The following is a 24,478-nucleotide window of genomic DNA, read 5'->3' as shown; positions in this document are numbered from 1 at the left end:
AGACTCAAAACTACCAAAAAGTGACATTTCCATCATTATTGCTATGTTATATTTTCATGTCTCAGGTAAAATAGGACATGATATTGTGTGATAGGAGATGTTTAGTGGTGTAAAACCTAATAAATACACTCTCTCTGCTCTCTGAGACATGAATCAAGGTTTAATCACATTTATTGATCAGTCAGATCGACTATTAATGCTTTTCTAAACACATCTGTGGTTCAAAATGTGGTTTTATGAGGGGGAATATGAACAGGATGTAAAGGTTAAAATGGTCATACAGTACTGATTCTATATATTACATTAAAAACACAGACTGGCGGGAGTTTTTTTTTACACCCTAAAAAATAAATATGGTTTCAGTCAATCAGATTAGAGCGTAATAAAGATAGCAAAGGTTATTTATGTAGCAACACTTGTCCTGCAAAGTCCTAAATATTTCCTTAGAAGTTTCCTGTAAATGTTTATATGACACCACATGTTGATATAAGCCAGAGCCATAACTCTGCGACTGCATTTTAAAAATAATAAAACAAATGACAAAAGCATTTTAATGTTTAATCATTTAAACAGTGATACTGAATAATCCATTATTATCCTGAGGGGAATTATTTGTGTCTACAGCAGGCATCAAACACACTCAGAATACACAGAGATGTAATAAACACTGAGAATAACGAGCATAGTAAATAAAAATCCACCAGCTCAAGCACCAAAAAAAAAAAAAAAAAGACACTCCGAACACATTGAATCAGTGAGTGAAAAACCAAAGATGGCATTAGTTCAAGACCTGCAAGTAAAGTGAATATAAATTACAATATCGATTGCGGCTGCAGTGGCGGTAAGTAGAATATAATAAATACAATGGCTGTCAGAAGTCACTCCCTTACTCACTAATTCACTGCTGCCTCACTGCATAATAAACACTAAGTAGCTCACCGAGATTTCAGACACTAACTAATAAAGTGTTGAGTAGGATTGACACATCATGTGACTCTCAGGTGACCTTTGTGGATTTTAAGAAGGCGACTATTCAGTTGATCTTTAGTCTGAGGAAGAGCATTGAACTTGTTGGTATCCTATTACATCTACCTGCATTTGGAGCTGGAGTCTGCTGCTGCTTTCTTGCTTTTTACAGATTTTGTCATTTGGTCCAGCAGCTGGTTTCTTACTCCAGATGTGCACGTCTGCCACAAACCTTTCTGACACTAATCGTCATAATTTTGCAGCTGTAGAGTCACGTGACACTTCTTTAAAATGTGGAGCGTTGCGGGATTGTTAGCAGGAAGTAGTTTACATGCTATGAACGCTACTTTTTTTCATTCAATGGTGGAATATTTAATGGCCATATTATAGTTGAGATATTTACACACTAAGTATTCGGACACTCAAATTCAATGGCAGAGGGTTAATGTAGAGCACTAGGTAGTAAATAAGGAGTGATTTCAGACACAGACAATAAGTGATAATATATATGGATGTGCAAGTCAAAAAGTTAGTAAGGAAACGCTTAGAAGCTAATTAACAAATTAAGCTTTTCACTAACAACTTGGATAAAGGAAACTCTGGTCAGGTGCACATATGAACATTGAAACAGGTTTTAATGGCTGTAATCAGTCCTCCTTTTCATTCTGGATATTAAAAGTTCCAATATTAGTGACGGGGGACAAAATCCACAGCCGTTGTTATACATAAAAATGTATTTAAAAGTTTATCAGAAGCAAATATGAAGCTTCAGTCGTCCAAGTAAGTCAAATCATGTGGATATCTTTCAAAGTTACCGCCTTTTGTTACTGAAATGTTCCCTCTTTTTTTGTAACTATCCTCTCACTGCCATTCAACAGAGAAACACACAAAGGTTTTTTTCTTTTTTAGTAGGATCACTTGGAAGATATCTATTAAACCAACTAAAGGCTAAAGCATTCGCTTAAGATAAACAAGGACAGTGGATTTTGGCATCTATCACTTTACATTGTTTTAATGGTCCGTATGAACAGGTGAGGAAAAACCTGTTTTTAATGTTCATCGTGGCACCTGAATATTGTTTTAAAATCAAGCTTAAATATTGATCTCCCTCCTTTAAAAACAGCACCGCAATTTTCCTGGAAAACTGACAAATCATAATCATATATCATAATACTGTATGTACAGTAGAAAACAGATCATGTGGCTCTCTTTTACAAATCTTGCAAATAATCACAAAGCTTCTACAATCTGTTTTTTCCTTCTGAATATTTTTAAATCTGCCAAACTTCACCAGCCAGAGGAGGAACAGCAACTCCCATCTGAACTCAAGTTCTCTCCGGCTACTGTATGATTCACAGCCAAACTTTTTCTATTTCTAATTTTTCTTTCTCATTTTCTTCTAAGCTTTATTTTTTAAAGCTGTTATTACAACACAAACTATATCAGCCTGATAAAAGATGAACTAGAGCTCATATATAAAACATCAAATATGATACAAAAAGCAAAGAGATAACAAGAAACTATGTTGATGTTAAAGAATAAAAACAGCAGTGCAGTAAGTGAGCGTGTGCCGTAACCATGGTGACTGTCTTCAACAGGAAGTCATCCGGAGCCTGGTGAAGAGGTACGTGGCGGCCATGATACGCAGCGCCAAGACGGACGAGGGACTGACAGAGGAGAACTTCAAGGTGGGTGCTTTTTTTTAAAAACGGGTGGGGGGGGAGATGCTGCTGTTGTCATGGTGACGGCTGCAAAATGAATCAAGCAAGCACAAAAAAGACAACAAAAAATCTACTATTCACACTTGATAGCAGTTTATCTGAACCTTTACAGTGTTTCTGCTTAAACTATATTTAAAAAAGTGTAAAAATTCATTAATTTTCATAGTTTTGCAGTAAATCTCATCAGTGTTGTGGCGTTGATGCCCTGCAGAGCTCATTCTGCAGAAACATCAGGTAACCAGCAGCGACTCTTTATTGTTTGTGTTTACACTGCAATAAACAAACACAGACTTTTATCAATACCAAAGGCAGAGCTGTTCTCCATCTCTTCAAAAAGAACATTAAAAAAAAAAAAAGATTAAAGGATTTTTAATAACTACACCACCTGCCAGCTACAAAGCTTCCACCTCCTCTCTCTCTCCCCCCAATCTACACCTCTGATCAATATCAACAGTTTAAGAGTTGATAATCCTCGATAAGGTTTTTTTCCCCCAAAAAATCCTCTGCCGCAGTGAATTATTTTGGAGCGTTGTTTTTTTTGTTTTTTTACCCCTCCCCGAGTCTGTTTCCCATGATGCCTCTGGAGCCCAGCCTAGGCTTTGAAGTGGAAAGTTCCTTTGGGGGGGTTTTCATTGCAAAAACAACATCAGGTGCACATCGAGCTGAATCACTTTCACACCCTGAGAGTGTGTGTGTGTGTGTGTGTGTGTGTGTGTGTGTGTGTGTGTGTGTGTGTGTGTGTGTGTGTGTGTGTGTATCAGGTGTACGCTGAGGCATCTATCACACTGTTTTATTGTCTGAGGAATAAAGACACATGTGATGGATTTGGATCCCATAAGGCAACTGGAGGGGGCGAAAAAAATAAAAGATGGAATAATGTGTGATTATATTTTAAAGAACAACATGATTCACCTTTTAGAGAGTTTAAAGAGGACATAACATGCACATTTAAAGGTTTATACTTCATATTCTGGAGCTCTACTGGAATATATTTGCATGATTTACAGTTAAAAACTCTTTATTTATCTTATACTGGCTCTTTATGCAGCTCCTCAGTTTTAGCTCATATCTCTTTAAAGCCTCTCTTTATGAGCCTTCTCTGTTCTCATTGGTACAAACCAACTAAGAATATGATCTGACACCAACAAAGTACAAATAGGAGCATTTCTACATTTCTACTCTAACTTCAAGTGTTGCAGCTTTGATCATGTTTAACATCGATATCTGACATCATAACAGTAAATAACAAAGAAAAAAACACAATATGTCCCCTTTTAAGTTATTTACCTAACAGTTCAGTGTGTTAAAGGTGAGCAGTGAATGTCTATTTTGGTATTTTTAGTTCATTCTCAGTAAAAAACGGCTGAATTCAAGCACATAAACGAGTCAAAATAAAAACGTTCCCAGTTGGCTTCAGCGCTGAGCAGCAAAAGAAGCACGACTGCACGGCTGGTTGAGAATCACTCAGTTATACATGTTTTCCTTTGAGGAAACGACTGACGACGGATCATGTTGTTTATATTCATGCAAGTTTTAGAGCAAGATAAAAAAAAAAAGGCAGAGACGATCATAACAGGAGCTGCAGCTCAGGGAAGTTTTCAGTATCGATTCCTCTGTCTGCTTTCTTCATTAATTGATAAATGTGATCGGAGACCGGCTGATACTGATATTTTTGGTCACAAATACACAACAAAAAAAATATTTTTTTCATAAGAATACCCCAAATTAGTTCATTAAAGAAGTGAGATCACAATAATTTTCCTATTAGATAAACTCTTTTGTGTATATTGCAGTGCTCAACACCTTTAAACAGACTTTTAAGTGTAAAATTGTTGCATTTCCTCATCAAGAATATTTATTTCTAGGATACTATACAGTCATCTCAACCCATTAATGGATTAAAAAGGTTTAACTTTGATATAATGAAGCTCTCAGTGGTCTGACTGTGTGTGACTGTAAATACTTTAATATCAATTAAATGAACTATTTATTTATTTAGATTGAACGTCGATCTCCCTCCCTCTTCAGTCACGTTTCTCTCGCTTCCTCCACTCATCCACCGCGCTCTCTTCCCCTCTCTCTCTCTCTTTGTTTGTCTCTTCCCCTCTCTCTCTCTCTCTCTCTCTCTCTCTCTCTCCCTCTCTCTTTGTTTGTCTCTTGAACTTGATCTCTCTCTCTTCACCGAGTCCTTACCCTCCTCTTCATCCCTCTGCCTCTACAAACAGGATGTTTCACCTTCCTCTCATTCGGTCATCGGTCTCGTCTCTTCGCCACTTCCCCTCCTCACCCTCTTCTTCTCTGTTTTTCCTCTCGTGTTTTCCCGCCACAAATATCAGATATTTATTCCTTTTCAAAGCTTTAGATTAAATGTTTTAGATGAAACATTTTGTGTAATTAAATTTTTTGGCCACTTTCAAAAGGGAAAATCTGACTTTTAGAGTTCATTTCTGTTCTTTTTCAATTAGTGCTGTGATTGATTTCTTGTTTTTGTGTAGATTTTGTTCCGCTTCAACTTTCTTTGATACTTGTTTCTCTCGTTTTATCTTCTATTTTTCATCCTCAAATATTAATCAAAGGACAAATAAAGACGATACTTTCATTTTAGACGTTAATAAACAACAAAGCATTAAAGCACACATTAAATTCACTGTTTTTCTCCCTCTGTGTTTCCAGGAGTTGAAGCAGGACATCTCCAGTTTCCGCTACGAGGTCATGGATCTCCTTGGTAACCGGCGTCCTCCCCGGCGACACTACTCCTCCTCCAGCGAGACGATGAGAGACGACGGCGGCATGATCTCGGAGGACGACAGCGAATCGGGCGACGGCGGAGGCGGGTGCCGGAAGTCGAAGGGCGTGAGCTTCATGACTCCGCTGGAGGACGACTCCAGGTCGACGCTCGGCGTGTCCGCTCTGGTTCGCTCCATTTCTGGAATGTCGCAGAGAGGAGAGGATGAGGAGGGGGAGATGGAGGAAGGGATCGGATGGGGGCAGGTGGAGGAGGAGGAGGAGGAGGGGAAACCAAAGAGCAACGGGCTGAAGACGACCGTCATCCCTCCGTCGTCTTCCACCACCATCCTCCCGTGCCCGTCTTCGGCATCGTTCTCCAATTCGTTCTCCACGTCGCTCGCTCGCACGCGGAGCCGTCTGCAGCGCCTCTCCTCTCCGGGAGCAAAGACGGACTCTTTCAAGCGCCTCTCCTACCTGTTCTCACGCTCCAAACGCAAAGCCCCTCCCATGCCTCTCCCCCTCCAGTCCCCGCCCTCCTACACCATCTCCGACGGGTTGCTCCGCCCCCTGGGGAGCCACAGCCACTCCGACTTCGGACTCAGCGGCGTGACCAGAAGCGAGACTCATCTGAACGAGGTGGGCCGCTCGGCCGACATCATTAACCCCTCGTTCTCGCCGCGGAGAACGAATGGGCGGGACTCGCTCCTCACGCTTCCCCTCCCGCCCCCGTGCCCCTGCCAATCCCTGCACTGTGCTTCCAACATGTCCGAGTCCAGTTCGCGCCTCCTGGACTCCAGCGAGGACGTTTTCCAGGGCGGAGGCGTGGGAGGAGCTGGCGAGGGCGGCGTGGGCCGAGGAGGAGGAGGAGGCAGGGGGATGATGATGGGCGGGTGGGTGGGACCCTGCGATGATGTCATAGAGGACAGCTGTGAGGTCATAGAGGACTCAGTCACCACGCAGCTATAGGAGAGACGGATACCCGGACTGTTTTTCTTTGTTTGTTTGCAAAGTGGTTGAACACAATCGGAGGGGGAGAGACAGAGAGAGAGGCGGGGGATGAGAAACCGATGAAATCCGACCCGGAGCTCGTCAGGATGGATGATTCTGGGATTTTAAAACGCATTCCGAGAATGGAACGGGTACAGCGACGGACGGGAACGATCCTGAAATGGCAGACGTTCGTAAAGACAGTTTGACTTGATTTCCAACAGAAGAGACGCGTCAATGTCCACAAGTTTAGCTAAAGTTAGCTAAATTATAAAAGTATCAATGTGCAAATTTACATTATTTTCAGGCTTTGCTGCTTTTACTTTGTGTCTCATATGATCAGAGTAAGGCTGTAGCTAACTATTATTTTACTTAGCGACCAATCTGACGATTATTTTCTCATTATTTATAAAAAGTCAGAAAATGTTGAAAAGTCAAACTCAAATGCTGACAAAACAGTCTGCAATCCAAATATATTCAATTTAGTATCATAGAAGACCAAATAAACCAGAATATATTAAATAAATATATTTAAGAAGTTTAGCATTTTAATAGTTATTTAATTTTAGATTATTTTCATTAGCTTCTTGACTAATAGATTAGTTGTTGCCTAGCAGCTTGAAATGCTTAAACATGAGTCCAAGTAGTAGTCAGAGTTTGTGACTTGACTTGAATTTTAAGATCTGAATTGTGCTTGAAAAGATTGTGTAAATTAATTATAGATTTTGAGTATATAATCTAAATTTGAGAAACTGTATCACAACTTCAAAGTGAAATGAGACCACATTAATTCAGAAAGGTAGTTTTTCATGGTCAGATACTTAAGTGCAATAAATTCTTTGGTATTTAAATGTATACATTAAGTATTTAGTAGTGAGTTTACATGATAATCTTTCCCCGAGAGAGAAAAGCGAGAGAGCAACCAATGTTAGCTGCTAAATAGCTAGCAAGGTAGCATAAGAGCAGTTTTCAAAACACTTTCTTTTCACCTAGAATTTTAATTTAATGATGAATTATTACTAGTTAGCTTCTCACATGGCCTACTGCACATGCTCATTACTGTCTCTTTTCCTGAGCCTTCATGTTTAATGTTTTATATTCATTAAACTCTTAAAGTTTAAAAGTTAAAGCAGTAGATCAACAACCATCTTCAGGTGAAGTTGGGGAACCAAAGTTAAGTAAATCCTCCTCAAACTGTCTTCATAAATGTCTGCCATTTTCCCTCGCATGCTAAAAGAGAGCAAAGAAGGAGATTTTCTTTAAAGGAGAGCTCAAAAATGTTTTCCCTCTTTCCTCTGGGGAGATCCAAACACGCATGATTATTACGGAATTACAAGCAGCCAAAGCGACTTTCCAAGAGGGAGATATATATCGTCAAAAGTTCAAGCTGTCTTTTCCCTTTAAAACCAAACTTCGGAATAAAAATGGGATTTATAAAACTTCAACGCCTAACGGGAAATGAGACTGACTTTACTTTGAAATTTCACAGGACAAAGCGGAATAACTTCCCCTTTAACTTTTCGGATTTGATGGATTTAACTGACTGGGACGAATCAGGAAACGGCAATGGAACCAGCGCTCTGCTGTCGATAGCCTCTCTCTCTGTATCAACAAGGGCCAAGGAACTTTATTTTATCCTAATAACAGTTATAGTAGTAATAATAATAACTATAATAATAATAATAAGAGACTTCTAAGAATAATAACGATGACTATTCTGGTTTCTAAAGACTGTCTTTGCTTCTATTTGAGTTGCCTACGATATTCTGGCTTCTCGCTCAGCTCTTCCTTAATACGTACACTTTAATCTGATGAATAAAAATATACGGTGATCTTTATTGGGATGATGGAGGGATGGGTTGGAAGGGAGAAAAGAAAAGGGGGGGGTAGAAAGAGAAGCAGGGAAGGAACGCAGGACGTTTTCTGGAGGAATTGAGGTAGAGGAGTGAAGGAGTAGATGGAGAAAGTAGAGTTTGCCTTTCTATCTATCTGGAAAAAATCTATTTTAAAGAAAAAAAGGGAAATTTCACCAGAATTTCATCATGTTTCTTTTTTTTCTTTCTTTTTTTTCTTCCTTGAAGTCTCTCAGCGTGGTGACTTCAAAAGGTTGGCATGAGCAGAGGCTGCTGAATTTTACTCTCTGGTTAATATACGACTGTCAGCGGTGGAGTAGAGAAATTCTGCATGTTTGATCAAAAAATAAACACTGTTACCTGCAACACACACACACACATATGCACGCACGCACACACACACACACACACACATATGCACACACACACATATGCACGCACACACACACAAACACAAACACACACTCAAAATATCAGCTGGTGTGATGAGTAGCTCCTGGCCAAGTGTTTTGCCCTTTATGAGATCTCTCCTCACTGTTTCCCTCCTCAACAGGACATAGACTCCTCGACATAGACAGCATCTTTAATTATTTTCTCTCTTTTATTATTTTCCCTTTTTTTACATCTAACTTTCTCCAAAACACTCGCACACACACACACACAATAACACACTCGCCCCTTGTGGCAGCTGCTGTGACCTCACCACCTGCCGTCTTGGCAGCCGCGGAGGCAGAAAGCATCAACCCTTTCGATGAATTAACGTGCCAAAATGTCACAGCGTAACCATGGCTACCCCCCCCTTTCAACATCCTGTAATCATAATGTCATGTCTAGTAAACAGAAAGCTCTTGTGCGGTGGAGTCGGATGCTGTCGGGGGCATCTTGGGGCAGCGGCGGAGGTGCAGTTAAGTGGTTAGTGATGGTGCTTGTTGCCTTTTGTGTTTTAAAAACAATCAATTTTGTGACATTTTGCATCTCAATAACAACAGAGGGCGACACTTAAGTATAAGTGGATGTGATATATGCACATTTCAGGTCTCCAATAATAATCTGAGGCTCTATTTGAATATTTTTACATGATTTACAGCTCAAAACACTCCTTATTTATCTAATACTGGCTCTTCATGCAGCCTCTCAGTTCAGCCTCTGGCTCTTAACAGGCCGTTTTAGCTCCTGTCTCTTTAAGCCCCCCCCCCCCCCCCCCCCCCCCCCCCCAATGAGCCCTCTCTGTTCTCATTGGCCAGCTTCAGGAAGCTTCCTTCACCTCCTTAGACTACTTAAACTATGCAACCAACTTTTTGTTCCTTACTCGAAATGCCAACTTCTCAAATACGTCCGTAAAGGTTCAAGTTCACGATACAAACAGCAACATGTGGAAAAACCTTAGCAACGATCTTAGCAACAAAGCTAATGGGACGGACCGCCATTTACAGGCATGGCAAGATAGAAAAAAATACACAAACGGAGCATTCAAGACATTTCTACATACGATGACTTCACGTCTTGGACCTTTCGACCATGTTTAACATAAACATCCAACATCATAACAGTATATAAATAGAAGAAAATCACAAAAAAGCATGTAATGTACCCTTTAACTAAGTAGTTTTAGTGCCTAAATCTTAGCTAACTTACTAGCGGTGTCAGATCAGGAGACTTTCATTTGGATTTGGAAGATAAAGCCAGAAAAATGCCTCCGAATGAGTTCAAATCTTGCGTCTTATCTGCTGTATGTATAAATAGCTTTATCTGTTTTCTAACACAAGATGATAAGAGTGAAGAGCTAATTGATAAGTTTAATGGTTTTTATGTTTTTAACTTGCAGAGGAAAATGGTGGCACTAATAGTTAAAATAATGACCCTATATATCGATGTTTTAGAGTCATTTATTTACAATCACACCTTAAAAGGTAATGATATGCTAGTGTTGTGTTTTTAGGGTTCTGCTGCCCTCAAGTGGCCAAAATATCAATTAATGCAGCTTTAAGATATTTAGATGTGGTAGAGAATGTGATATAACATTATCTCGTTATCCCCTGCAGGTCTCCACGATTCTGATAAATCAATGGGTTGATCAGTAAGCTCATAGACTGGTCTCACACTGAGCAAATTGGGTTTTGAAAGGTTATTGATTCCTGGAAATTGGTCCTTCAAGTGAAATCACATGTAATCTGCATCATTGATACATTTTAAGTGATGGATTAAAGGTTCACCAGTGAGCTTTAAAGGTTAGGGATCTCGGTTTTTGCCTATTTGTGAGGATAATTGTGATTGACGATGAAGGTGAATGAAAGAAAGGAGGGAGTCCAGGTGGAGAAGAAAGATGTGTTTTCTGCACTCATTCATCACTGTGCAGTTTAACTGTGAAATTGACCCAAAGCCTCTGTCCCACTTTTACACCAATGTCCTCTACATTTTAGTTTAAATACAACTTTGTGGCAACTTTTCTTTAAGGAAAGTGGAATTAAATAATTTAGCTTCAACCACCAGGTGTCGCTATATACCTAAAAACACTGATGGGTAAAACAATGTACTGTATCATTATATTAAGATAATGTCAGGAAATGAGTTCGTCTAATTGTCACCTGTGTGTTCATCCAGTTGTTTTATAACCTAAACATCTTAAAGAACACTAATTGCTTTGCATGGCCGTCAGTAGCCTATAAAATAGTTAAAATAAGAATGACATATTTGCATTATTATTAAACAACAATCGTCTCATAAAATGGTAACTTATGTTATTTAAATGACCAAAGTAGCCGAAATACCCCAAAATGGACAATAATGAGCCATAAAGACGATAAGAAATATTTGAATAAGAGGAAACTTGAGGTAACATTAATTAATGAGCAATAAACAACCACCCTAATTATGGGTGATTTAATGTCACACTTTATAATACATTTCATTAATTTATGTATTTCAACAATGAGAAAATAACCAAGAAAGCTTTTTTTATTTTTAAATTTAAACATCATAGTGTACCTAAATATTTCTTTCTTTTTGTTCCATTCATGAAAACAAATTAAGGCAACAGGCAAATTAAGATGAATAGCTTCTAAATAATAAACATGGCAAAAATAAAAATGCTTTCTTGCACTTCAGGCACATGAAGGTTTTCTTGCAGGTCTCTGTTCTTTTTTTAATAATTTAATTATAAATTGACGTACTTGTCAGATTACAAACTCAATTTCGTTGTGCTTTGTACAATGACAATAAAGACTTTCTATTCTATTCAATAAATGCATTTCATATATAGGTCAATTTTACCCAGCGGTGGTTATATCCTCTAGGTATACATGCCTGTGTTTTTTAACAATATGGAGTACTGAACACTGTTTTAGGAGAAGTTGAGACATGAATAATTTATTAACACATAACATACTGCTGAAAAACTGCAACGGGTATGTTTTTTATTCTGTGGTGTTTTTTAGTCTATTATTTCATCTTTTAGCTCTCCTTAGCAACCACATGGCTCCTCTGTTGGTTGATAAAGCTCCGCTAAACTCTCAGACGTGCTCTCTTTTCAACACTTCACAAAAAACACATAAAATCCCTGCACATTTGTAAAGCTTCTTGTTCCTCAGTGCATCAAACATCCACTTCAACAACAACACAGAAACACACACACACACACACACACACACAAAGATGGCAACTGCAGATAAACTAGAGAGGAGAGGAAAGAAAAGAGACAAGGAGAGCCTGAATTCTCTGGGTAACCGTGGCAACCGGCCTGCGTGTCACCACCCCATAATCACGGCTGCAGCGGTGCCACACATGCACCGCGCCAGAGGGTTTGATAATCAATCACAGTAAATCAATTGCCGTGACAACCGTGGGCAGACGCTATGGGATGTTTGAGAGACGTCTGGGAACAATTTTAAAGGGCAAATCCGCCCTAAAATAAAAATAAACTACTTTTTAATATTGTCTCACTAAATGAGAAGTTTTGTTTTAAAATAGTATAAATAAGTAACGTGGGCGAAGCTGATAGAAGAATATTGATCATTTTAAATGGTAGTTTGATTGATTAAAACACAAAGATAGAAACACACAAGGGGCCGATAATAAGTGACTCTGAAAGATGAATATTGTGTGTGTGACCCAGGAATTATTGATCCAACCAGAATCTATAATTAAATTCTGTTGAGCCCTTGATTTATAGGAATTGATTAAGATTAGGCTTGTATACGATACAGTGTGTGTGTGTGTGTGTGTGTGTGTGTCAGTGGATTGATTAGGATAGTCAGAGGCGTCATGACACCCCCCTAAATATTTTAGATTGGACTGCTTCATTCTGGTTTTACAATAATATAAAAACAGCTTAGTTACAACTTTCGGGTTTTTGTCATGTGAGTTAATACTTTTTATTTTCTGAGTAAAATGACTCCTCAGAATTTGACCCATTTGGTCCAATAACATTTGGAAAGTCTCAAAGAGCTGCATGATTAAATTACAGTATTTTATCGCCATTAAGAATAAAGTATAGGAATGACTTGGCGCCTTTACCTCATAAACTCTTCCGGATCAATCAATTATGGCTCATGTTGTTTCCTCGAACTCATCAAAACTTAAAGTTCGCCTCCACTCAAAAAAAATATGTGTTCCTTCATGTTCCCTCAGTTGGATGTTTGAGCTTCACTGTGCAGAGTTTGACACTAGAAAGGCTGTTTTTCACCTTCATCTGCTGAAGGTGGGAAGCTTCTCTGAGCTCCTTGATAATCAGATTTTTAAGAGGAGGAGCCTACGAGCCGGATTTGTGACATCACATATACCTTGGAGGTCAATCCTGGTCCAAAATTCAACTTAAACTAGTTTGATGTGCAATATTAAAGCCTCCAGTGCCTCCCTTTAAACAGACTGACTACGTGACACTTGTGGGTAGTTAAACACTGCATGTGATGGTGTTTTGGTAATAAAAGGGACGGAGGAGGTTTGAATAGATGATGAAAGGAAGCTCTTTCTCTCTCTCTCTCTCACACACACACACACACACACAGTCATACGACCACCGACCAGCTGCGTGTTTGACTGCAGCCTCTAGTCCTCTTTAATAACCCTGTGTGATCTCTGTAATGTAAATCACACACACACACACACACACACACACACAGCACTAACCGTCACTGTGTGGTCTCACTCTGCCTTCAAGGCAACTGAGGACAACAGCCTTGTCCGCTGTTATAGATCTCACAGGTGTGTGTGTGTGTGTGTGTGTGTGTGTGTGTGTGTTTTAAATCCATCAGAACAAGCTGATACACACACATACATGTACAGCTGTAAACATAAAACCATGTGTAGTTTTTCTCATTCGAGGCCCAACAGTTGTTAAAATGAGCTTCGGGCTCAATTTCTGCTGCACAAGACAGATGTGCAGCGTTGTAGGTGACCAGTCGGTACATACTGTCATTTACTTTTTGATGCAGTGTAACGACAGGCTCAACATTTATAGACCTGGATATGGTTGAATGGTAATATTGAGATAGCTAATCATTGCCAGCAGAAGCTTTGCAGTGGAAATTGCTTTGCTAGTTATGTAAGAGTAAAAAGAAACATATTAACTTTCCAAGTCTTTCCTCAACTTGATTCATGTTGTTTTCATTCTCAACAATCTCCACCTGCATTAAACCAGTTGTTAGCATCTCCGCGTGGCATCTTCAAAGCTGCTGTAGCCTCGACATGGAGTTTTTAAGGAGGTGCGCATTAGCTCAGAGTGTCGCCTACAACTTAGCTACAAAGGTTCCAAAGCTACTCAACATCCCCCTAATACACAACTATGAATCCAGCTTTAGAGAGAGCTGTATTTACGACTAGCATGCTAACGGCTGGTCCTAAATACAGCTAACGTGGCTCACAACAGTGCTGAAAACATGAAAAGAGAATATAACTAATCAAAGAGTGTAAATGGACACGACTTTGGTTATTTTGTGGGCTTCAGCTACTCATCACAGAGAAATTCTCCACACACACACATACACACACACACACACACACACACACACACACACACACACACACACACACATCATATAACAACATATATTCAGCATCATTCAGGTTTCCCCTCTCACCTTCTTAAAGGGATTTTGAGCTTTAAAAATAAAAAAAACCTGTCTTTTTTTTTCTTTATTTTCTTTTTTCTTTTCTTTTCTTTTTTTGGATTTCCACATGGATGAATGTATGACTGTGTTATTTTTCTAGAACTGGACGGCTAGCGCACGTTGTTGACTCTTTAATAAAGGCATCCTTAGCAAACCTGGCTGTGGTCGGTCTTTTTATTTTATCGTCTGTCCTTTCTTTTTCCTCTCTTTCCAGTATGGAGGAAGGTCATGTGATCTGTGACTTCAGTCTGCTGCAGAAATTACATTTTAACACAATTAGCATCAACTTCTGTGTAATATTAAACACTGAAAGAAGGAAATTCTCCTTCTCTAAGTAATATTCTCCAATGAGGACTCTAATTGTTGTTTATTTCCTGTTTAAAAGTTTAAAAAGTTTACATTATAATTTATCTTAATACACTTTTCTTTAGTCCTCCCATTTGAAGCTTCTGTTGTCCTCAGGTCAATTTTGACAACAGGCGTTAACTCAAAAATGAGGTTTACTTTCATTTAAATGAGGCATATTGACTATAATTTCCAAAAATATGTGTAAAAACAGTGGTAATAAGTTGGATATGGTTGGCTAAAAAAGGTCTGACACAGAATAGAGTGATAATTTATACCTTATGTTTTATAAAACCAGGTCCAGGAGGGATAGTGGCTGTTTCATGTAAACTGATAAACAGACTGTAACCATGGTAATACAATCGATAAAGACTTATAGCTTCAGATTCCTTATAAAATGATGAAAAATGTAATTAATTACACAATTGGACAGTTGTGAAGATCTCTGTTAACGTGTCCAGTAATTTATGACAAATTTAGCAGATTATATGTAAGTAAGTTTTAAAAATGTACACACAGATTTTATTATTCACCAGTTAAACTTAAAGAAATGGGACTCAGGGATGACTACTAGAGATAGCAGATATTTTTCTTCATTTAATGTGGAGATGCTGTTTTGTTTCCCCTTGTTGGAAATAAATAATTAAATATATCTCAGAGTGGTTGCATAAACCATCATCATAGTGTATATCCAAACAGAAACTTACTCTGGCATTCGCTGTTTTAATTGCGCTTCAAGGATTAATCTCCACTGAGACAAAGCTGGATTTTGCTAAATGGTTAAAATGAATGACAGGAATAATAATTACTAAGAGATGTTTTATATACATTTTTTAAATGTATATAAAGGAAGAAAATTACTGGGAAAATGTGCTTTTCCCTTTATATTGTAATTATGTGGTATTTGTTACTATATTGGGTCCTTTGTTTTTTATATTTTGCTGTCAGTTTAATGTTTTTCTTATTTTACTTACAGCTAATCATATTTGCTCTTATTTAATTGATTTGGGGATGATGTTGAGCTGAGTTCAGGCATCTTCTTGAATTTAAAAATGTAATCGATATGAAGTCAAATATTAAACCTGGAGAGGAGAGATCGAGCTAATAATAGACAAGAAAAGAAACAATTTGAGAAAAAGCAAAAACTGCTTTGTCATGTGTTTTCTAAAATGCGTCACCACTTCTTGCTTCACCACTGGAGGTGAACATGTTGCCTGTAGCAGCATCCTTTATTTATTACACCTGTAATTTGAGCTAATCATCCTACTAAACTCCCACGCGTCTGATCAGGAGCCAAAACACCTGCTACGAGTCTATGAAGAGAAGCTGAAAAAAAAAAAATAAAAATCAGAAGTCACTTTTAACAGGAACGCTCACTTTGTCTGCTGCAGCTCTGCCGGTTATTTTTAGACACGTTTGGAGACGAGGACTGACTCTGAAGCTGCAGTTACACTCTGATGGAAATCATTCAAATTGAAGATTTCAGGTCAACTATTTAGATGGGATTTGATCTTATACAGTCTGGTTTACATGCAGCGATGCTTTTAATCAGAACAACTGTGCAACATCATGAGTTCATCTTCCTCAACTACCATTTCAGTAATATCTCTTCAGCCCATGTTTTATCAGCTCTATGAAGATGCACATCTCATAGTTCAGTTTTACTTGTGATGGGTTTATGAAAAGGTTTAAACTGCCCCTCTGCAACCAGCTGAAGCAGTTTGAGACTGTTTTTCCTGATTGAGGTGTTTAAATTGAGCATTTTGATTCAGTTTGAGCTTTTAAACCGATTATAATCTCAATATTAGTCTCCTGAGATTTAATTGACATACAGCCGGGGACGGTGCAACTGTGAATTGTAAGAAAGACATATGAAAAAAAAAAATAAATAAACTCAAAATCAAACGACCAATGAGGTATCTAAGGAATTAATCTTATTCAGGGAGAAGCAAAACGTTTCTTTTGGTTTATATTACAAACAGACAAATAACAATGGCGTCTGCTGCATCTCTTACCTTGGTAAAAAAAAAAAATTGCCTGCTGGTCCTTTATCTGCCTACTTATGCCCAAACTGCCCAGTACCTTCTAACCAGCACTCAAATGAACTAAAATGATACTTATCCTATAATCAGACTGATTCAACTGTATTCTTCAAAGCAAACAACAAAAAATACATTTTAATTATTAAATCTAACAAATAGCTCCAACACTGCTCACTATAAAACTGTGAAGATGTGTTTTTTTAATGATCCATGTAAATCAGGTCAGGTAAAGTGAATGTTCTTATATAAGCAGCAGGAGGTTTACATACATTCACTGTGCTGCAAAAACTGTTAAAAATGTCCATTATCTTTCTAACTTTTATTGTACACTATATACTCTACACACTGATTTCAACACCTTTGGGATGAACTGTAAAACCAGGCCTTATCTCCCACCATCACTAATGCTCTTTTCGGCTAAAAATCCCTGCAGCCAAGTTCCAACATCTAGTAGAAAGCCTGAAAACCAGAGTTGTGGAGGCTGTTAAAGAGGCAGATTAACACTCATGGTTTCGGAATCACATGCTCAACATTCAGATATGATTGTAATACTCACATGTCTATATGTATTTGGTCATCTAGTGCATGTTATATGATGTTAAATTGTACAAAAATCAATTTTTTTGGTCATGCTAAACACCCTCACCCAAACACTGATTTGATACGATACGATACGATATGATACGATATGATACAATACAATACGATACAATACAATACGATATGATACAATACGATACAATACGATACAATATGATACAATATGATACAATACGATACAATACGATACAATATGATACAATATGATACAATACAATACAATACGATACGATACAATACGATACAATACGATACAATACGATACAATACAATACAATACAATACGATACAATACGATACGATACAATACGATACAATACAATACGATACAATACAATACAATACAATACGATACGATATAATACGATACAATACGATACGATACAATACAATACAATACGATACAATACGATACGATATGATACAATACGATACAATACGATACAATACAATACGATACAATACGATACGATATGATACAATATGATACAATACGATACGATATGATACAATACGATACAATACGATACAATACAATACAATACGATACGATACAATACGATACAATACGATACAATACGATACGATATGATACAATACAATATAATGCGATACAATACGATACAATACGATACAATACGATACAATACGATACAATACGATACAATACAATACGATACAATACAATACAATATAATGCGATACAATACGATACAATACGATACAATACAATACAATACGATACAATACGATATGATACAATACAATACAATGCGATACAATACGATATGGTACGATAAGATATACTTTATTGTCCCTGTACCGTAGTTCGTTGTACTTTCGCTATAACATGAACGCAGCATTAGGTAAGTCTCATTTCTCCCTTATATCTTTCCAAAACCAAGACTTTAGTTTTACGTAAATGTGAGAAAATGTGCTCTAAATTGAAAAATGTGTGGTTGGCATGTGAAAAACTGTGTTTAAAGAAGCCTGTTTAGTTTGATGTAACAGTCTTTTGTTTAACACAAAGCCTTTAATCACAGCTGCCCTCTATTCGTCCTGTTATCTGGGTTATGCCGGATGCTTTTAGTGATCAGGTTTTTATGACGGCTTTCTGTTTGTATGCATGCGATCGAGTGGTTTGTTAACCGTTAAAAGCGGCCTCTTCTTTTTTTTTTTTGTTCTTTTAATACAGTATGTGTCGAGAGAAAAAAGAGAGCTTTTCAACAACCTGCTATATAATTTGAATGTATTATTATTTTATTCAAGGAACAGCTGAAAAGGAGAGCAAGGGAGCGATAGAGAGATGAGAGTTTTTTAACAAAGCCCTCGCTTGCCCGTTGTGTGGGCTGCACTGCTGAATAAAAAACAGCTTTCATCTCTCTATCTCTCTCTCTCTTTCTGCCTCTCTACATCAACCTCCCCTCCACCAACTCAGTGTCAAGTTCTGCTATGAGACACACAGTGATCCGTGTGTGTGTGTGTGTGTGTGTGTGTGTGTGTGTGTGTGTGTGTGTGCGTGTGTGCGTGTGTGTGTGCTCGCTGTGGAATGAGAAGCTGGCTGTCCTTTTGGCAGGCAGCAGTACACTGAAGCACCTCTCAGAAAAACTGGACTATTATTGAACTACTGAGAAACACTCTTATCTCGCTATGAAACATCGCCTTTTCTCTCTCTCTCTCTCTCTCTCTCTCTCTCTCTCTCTCTCTCTCTCTCTCTCTCTCTCACACACACACACACACACACACACACACACACACTCACACACCGACACACAGATGCAGTCAAAGCATACTGTACAAAAAACACAGTATATTTGAGGATGCGTGTACACAAAACACATGTGTTAGAGTATAAAATCTATGAAAGTCCTGCAGGAGAGTCGAGGTTTAGAGGAGTATAAGATAAGGTGAGGTAGGGTAAGATACGTTACCTTACCTTACCTCACCTTATCTTATCTTATCTTAGAGCTAAGTTAAGTTAAGTCCAGATAAGATAAGATCATATAAGATAAGCCAAAATAAGAAAAGATACAGTTAGGTTAAGTTAGGATAAGATAAGATTAGACAAGCCGTTCTTTTATTAAGTCAAGTTAAGTTAGGTTTAGATAAAGACAAATTAAAAGAAGGATGTAAAGTTATATTGGTGTTGTCAGAATGATAATATACTTGAGTCTTATGTTGATATTGCACAGTTGAGCTGACAGTAACAGCATACCTGAAACACTGATATTACACAGTGCTGTACATTAAACAGTGCAGTGTGTCAATTGTGGTTTACTGGGAGCAGTGCTGGTTATGAACTCTGTGTGAAGGAGTTCCTCAGGGAAAGTACCGAGGTCCTCTGTAGTGGACAAGAGACTGTAAATGATCCTTGAAGAGTTTCGACTTTTACAGATTACTTATGTTAATTATATAATATAATGTATAGAGCACTTATCAAAATTAGCAGTAACAAAGTGTTTTACAAGCATACAGACATAAAAAGGACACAAGACAATAAAATACTTAACATACATGATGTAGTATGTCCCACATACTGTTTATAACCAAAAATAATGTATGAAAACAAAAAAATGCATAAATAAAGATAATTTAATGGAAGAATAAATGAAAAAAGGATGCAAACCATGATTTAAAATGTCCAAACCAAAAGAGTTTGGTTACATTAATGTTTTTATTTATTTATTTCCTCTTTATTTTCTTTATTTTTATTTTCCTCTTTCTTTTAAACACTGCTCTATTCTCCTTTTATGTGAAGCATTTGGTGTATGTCATTTCTTTTTGTTGTAAAGTACTTTGAGCTGTAGTTATGGTATGAAAAGTGCTATAAAAATAAAGTTATTGTTATTATTATCTCTCTCTCTCTAGTCACAAGGCAGAAATCTCCTCTGTGTGCTTAGAGTGCTCTCAAAGTCTGGTGACATTCAGTATTTATACACCTGAAGAGTTTACCTGCTGAATTTAGAGCTTCCTTTTCACTCGAGCATTTCCTTAAATTAGCACAATGTATGTTTGCTTGCATGTGGTTTTTTGTATATCTACTGTATGCATGCATGTGTCTGTTTATTAGCACATTTCTGCTGTTTTATTATGTATTTTCTCCCAATGTGACACAGACACATGCCAATTATCTTCACCATACTTTTTAATTATTTATAATTTCAGCGATTCTTGGAGTTATTTTTTTCCACCTCAGTCACCAAGAAAGGTTAGGGGAGCCATTTAATATCAACAATTTCTGAATATTAATTCATTTTCTCTGTGATAGATTGTTATTATGTCGTAGTTTATTTGCTGAATGTACTCTAAGTAATTAAATGTCAAGTTTTATTATAGGGACTATTAATACATGTTCATTTTAAATGTAAAAATGCTCTTGTTTTTTATATATATATATATATTATGTATTCACACGTACAAACACTCACTCACACAATCCTATTTGCATGTGGCGTGCAGCTGGTCCGAGGCTATTGGCTAAATAATCGTGTCCAGTGATCCCGAACCAATCAAATGTCAGCGTATGCGTCACCGTTGGCATATCAAGAGTGTGATAACTGTACGTTTCTCTGAGCAGATAATGCTGAGACACACACACACACACACACACACACACACACACACACACACACACACACACACACACACACAACACACACACACACACACACACACACACACACACACACACACACACACACACACACACATAGGGGGTTCATTTAAAATGTTGCCTCTATAGTCCCCATTATTTCCACACATATGGAAGCTGGAGGTCAAAGGTTGTGGCAAGCAGGGAGAAAACATATGATATTTCAAGAGATAGATAGATAGATAGATAGATAGATAGATAGATAGATAGATAGATAGATAGATAGATAGATAGATAGATAGATAGATAGATAGATAGATAGATAGATAGATAGATAGATAGATAGATAGATAGATAGATTCAATGTTGTGTAATTGCTGATCATTTAAGAAGCTTTAGGTGTGTGTGCTTGGCTCCCTCTGTTGGATTAAATTGAAGATTACAAGACAGCTGAGGCCAAAGATAGTTAACAAACAGGAGGAGCCACTTAGCACTAAAAAGCGTTGCCCACTTTATAATCTGCTGTAAGGTTCAGGTTTATTTATTTGTTTGTTTGTTTGTTTGATTGTTTGTTTGTTTAATGCACATTAACATCAGTGACATTTTAACATGATTTAAAGGCCCAACTCTGCATTAAAATGTCTAAAAACGTTATATATGCTGTTGAGTTGTGTACTAACAATATAATGAGTAGGCTAATTCATTTTTCAATGTGTTTTTTAATAATGTTTTGCTTTACCTGGTTGTTTGTGGATTCATGTCAGTGTTTAAACAGCAGTATGGTCAGTGTTCGGGAGTAACTAGTTACATGAAACGGCATTAAGTAATTTAATTATAATCTAAACCTAACTGTAATCCGTTACAGTTACTGAGACAAAATGTGTCATTAAATTACAGTTACTGATGAAAATGTTGATGATTACAAAGGGGTTACATCTGAAGGCAGACCTTTAAGATTTTTCTCAGGACGGTTTTTTCCTCATTTTTTAATATTTAACATGTTACTGAATATATTGCTGTTTATTCATCAAATATCATTATTTTAAATTCCAAAATTTACATGAACTAATGAATACATTGTCAAATGAGAGATAAATCTTGCTTTATAAGAAATGATCTCACTTATAAATCATGTCAGTATCCATGAAAAACACCTGAACTTAGATTTTGGTGATTAATGGGAACACTTACCCTAACAGCTGAAAATTAGAAAAGTAATCAAATGTAATAAGTTACATTACTTTGATGAAGTACTTGGAATAGTTACATTACTTATTGCATTTTAAATAAAGCTAACAAGTAATCTTTAACCTATTACATTTCCAAAGTAACCTCCCCAACCTTACATATCTACTAAGCTCCACTTCCTTTTTTGTCTGTATCATAAAACAGACACAGAGTGAAACCTCTTTAATACGTTCTTCTCTTTGACCCTCCTCCGCCTCTGATTGGTCGAGCCGCTGCCACTTCTAGCTCTCTGATTGGTGCGACTCCCCCAAAGCGGAAGTGAGCCCTGTCAGATTCCTGCAGCAGCTGTGATGAACCAGAAGAGGATGTGAGATCGAGATGAAACCGGTCCTCTGCTGCCTCTTTATTAAAATAATACAGTTTAATAACACTTTTTAGAAATCGGATACAGACTCAAACAAGATCCGACGATATGATTTTAGCACACGTCTCGTTTTTCTTGGTGATTTCGTGGGTCGGAGCAGCTCGGAAAGAAGGAGACGATGACTGGGTTCATCTCCCCAACAAATGTGAAGGTAAACAGCTAGCAGGGGGGTCAAACATGCGGCCCGTGGGCCAGAACCGGCTGGCAGAGGGGTCCAATCGGGCCCACTGTCCTATTTTCCTTCTTTCTTTCCTTAATCTCTTTCGTCCATCTCTCTTTCATGTCTTATTTTCCTTCTTCCTTCCTTCCTTCCTGCCTACCTTCCTATCATCTTTCCCTTCCTTCCTTCCTTCCTTCCTTCCTTCCTTCCTTCCTTCCTTCCTTCCTTCCTTCCTTCCTTCCTTCCTTCCTGTCTTATTTTCCTCCCTCCCTTTTTTCCTTCTTTCCTTCCCTCTTTCCTTCCTGTCTTATTTTCCTTCCTCCTTTCCTTCCTTCCTTTCTTCCTGCCTACCTTCCTTCCATCTTTCACTACCTCCTTCCTTCTTGCCTTCCTTCCTTCCTTCCTTCCTTCCTTCCTTCCTTCCTTCCTTCCTTCCTTCCTTCCTTCCTGTCTTATTTTCCTCCCTCCCTTTTTTTCCTTCCTTCCCTCTTTCTTTCCTGTCTTATTTTCCTTTCTTCTGTCCTTCCTCCTTTCCTTTCTCCTTTCCTTCTTTCCTTCCTTTCTTCCTGCCTACCTTCCTTCCATCTTCCCCTTCCTTCCTTCCTTCCGTCCTTCCTTCCTTCCTTCCTTCACTCTCTTAACTGATCCGGCCCACATCAGATTAAATTGGCCGTTGAATGAAGATGAGTTTGACTCTGCTGCTTCAGAGATCCACAGCTGAATGAGAAACAGATATTTTACAGTATTTTAAACCTTTAGTGTCTCACAGTGAAGTGAGGTTGTTTAAATGAGACTAACTTTTGTTTACATGTGTGTTATAGTGTGTTTATCTCTTTAAACATGTCAACAATAGGCCTAATTTATTTGTATTATAGTCTAAAGATATCATGTGTAATACATTAATAGATAGATAAAAGCTCTGTTCATTTAAAAGGGGGGAAAAGCAGCCAAAAATGAGGTTAAAAAAACAAAGTAAATGCAATTAAATGCTAAATTATATATGCAGAGTTTCTTTTAATGAATGTTTTCAAACCAAAATCTAAGTTCAGCTGTTTTAATAAGGGATACTGACATGATTTATAAGGGAGATCATTTCTTAAAAAGCAACATTTATCTCTCATTTGAAAATGTATTCATTAGTTCATGTAGATTTTGGAATATAGATGTTTGATGCAAAGAGTTAAACGTCTGGCATGGGGCTTAATTGGTACTAATCTAGATAAAGAGCGATGGCCGGCTGGAAAACTCTCATCAACAGTGTTTATGGAGCCAGTTGGAGCCTCGCTGGTTCATCATAAGCAGATACAGGGTAAAGCCGGTTCAGGCCGCCAACTATCCGCCGTTGGCTTTGGTTTCCTAGAGTTGGATTCAGTTTAAATGTGTGTTATGTCCGGGGTTGGAGAGAATGGTGTCACCCTGGCAGAGGGCTCAGTGGATTATAACGGCAGCGCGGCCTGAAAACCACCGCAGGGCCGCTAATGAGGTCACAACACCGTTTAATATAAAGACTGGGCTCAACGTGGTGCACATTTCATCATGTTTAACCTAAAAAAAATGCAACTTTCTTTGTACTTAATAAATGATTTAAAGTTAAAGTATATTTTTTAAAGAGACTAAATAAAAACTCTTTCTCTCTCTCTTCAGTCTGTAAGTTCGTCAGTATCGAGATGAAGTCGGCGTTCGACGAGACGGGGAAGACCAAGGAGGTCATCGACACCAACTACCGCTTCATAGACAGCAAGGGAGCGCCGCCCATCAAATACGTCAAG

At 37.9% G+C, this 24,478-nt stretch overlaps 2 protein-coding genes across 2 annotated transcripts in view; both read left to right on the top strand.

The window, feature by feature from the left end:
• Positions 1 to 6,380, top strand: part of trpc5a (transient receptor potential cation channel, subfamily C, member 5a) — an 80,705-nt gene extending 74,325 nt beyond the window's left edge. The window contains exons 16-17 of the mRNA XM_062444909.1: positions 2,565 to 2,654; positions 5,361 to 6,380. Coding sequence (XP_062300893.1) covers positions 2,565 to 2,654; positions 5,361 to 6,380 — 1,110 coding nt within the window. The remainder of the gene's footprint in view (positions 1 to 2,564; positions 2,655 to 5,360) is intronic.
• Positions 6,381 to 22,454: 16,074 nt separating this feature from the next.
• Positions 22,455 to 24,478, top strand: part of cnpy3 (canopy FGF signaling regulator 3) — an 11,993-nt gene continuing 9,969 nt past the window's right edge. The window contains exons 1-2 of the mRNA XM_062445118.1: positions 22,455 to 22,700; positions 24,354 to 24,478. The exon at positions 24,354 to 24,478 is cut by the window's right edge and continues 2 nt beyond it. Of these exons, the coding sequence (XP_062301102.1) occupies positions 22,598 to 22,700; positions 24,354 to 24,478 (228 nt within the window). The 5' untranslated portion in view covers positions 22,455 to 22,597. The remainder of the gene's footprint in view (positions 22,701 to 24,353) is intronic.

This window comes from Scomber scombrus, chromosome 23 (assembly GCF_963691925.1).
Source record: "Scomber scombrus chromosome 23, fScoSco1.1, whole genome shotgun sequence".
NCBI classification, from domain to species: Eukaryota; Metazoa; Chordata; class Actinopteri; order Scombriformes; family Scombridae; genus Scomber; species Scomber scombrus.
Note: the sequence above shows the minus strand (reverse complement) of the source record. Positions and strands in the feature narration are given on the sequence as shown.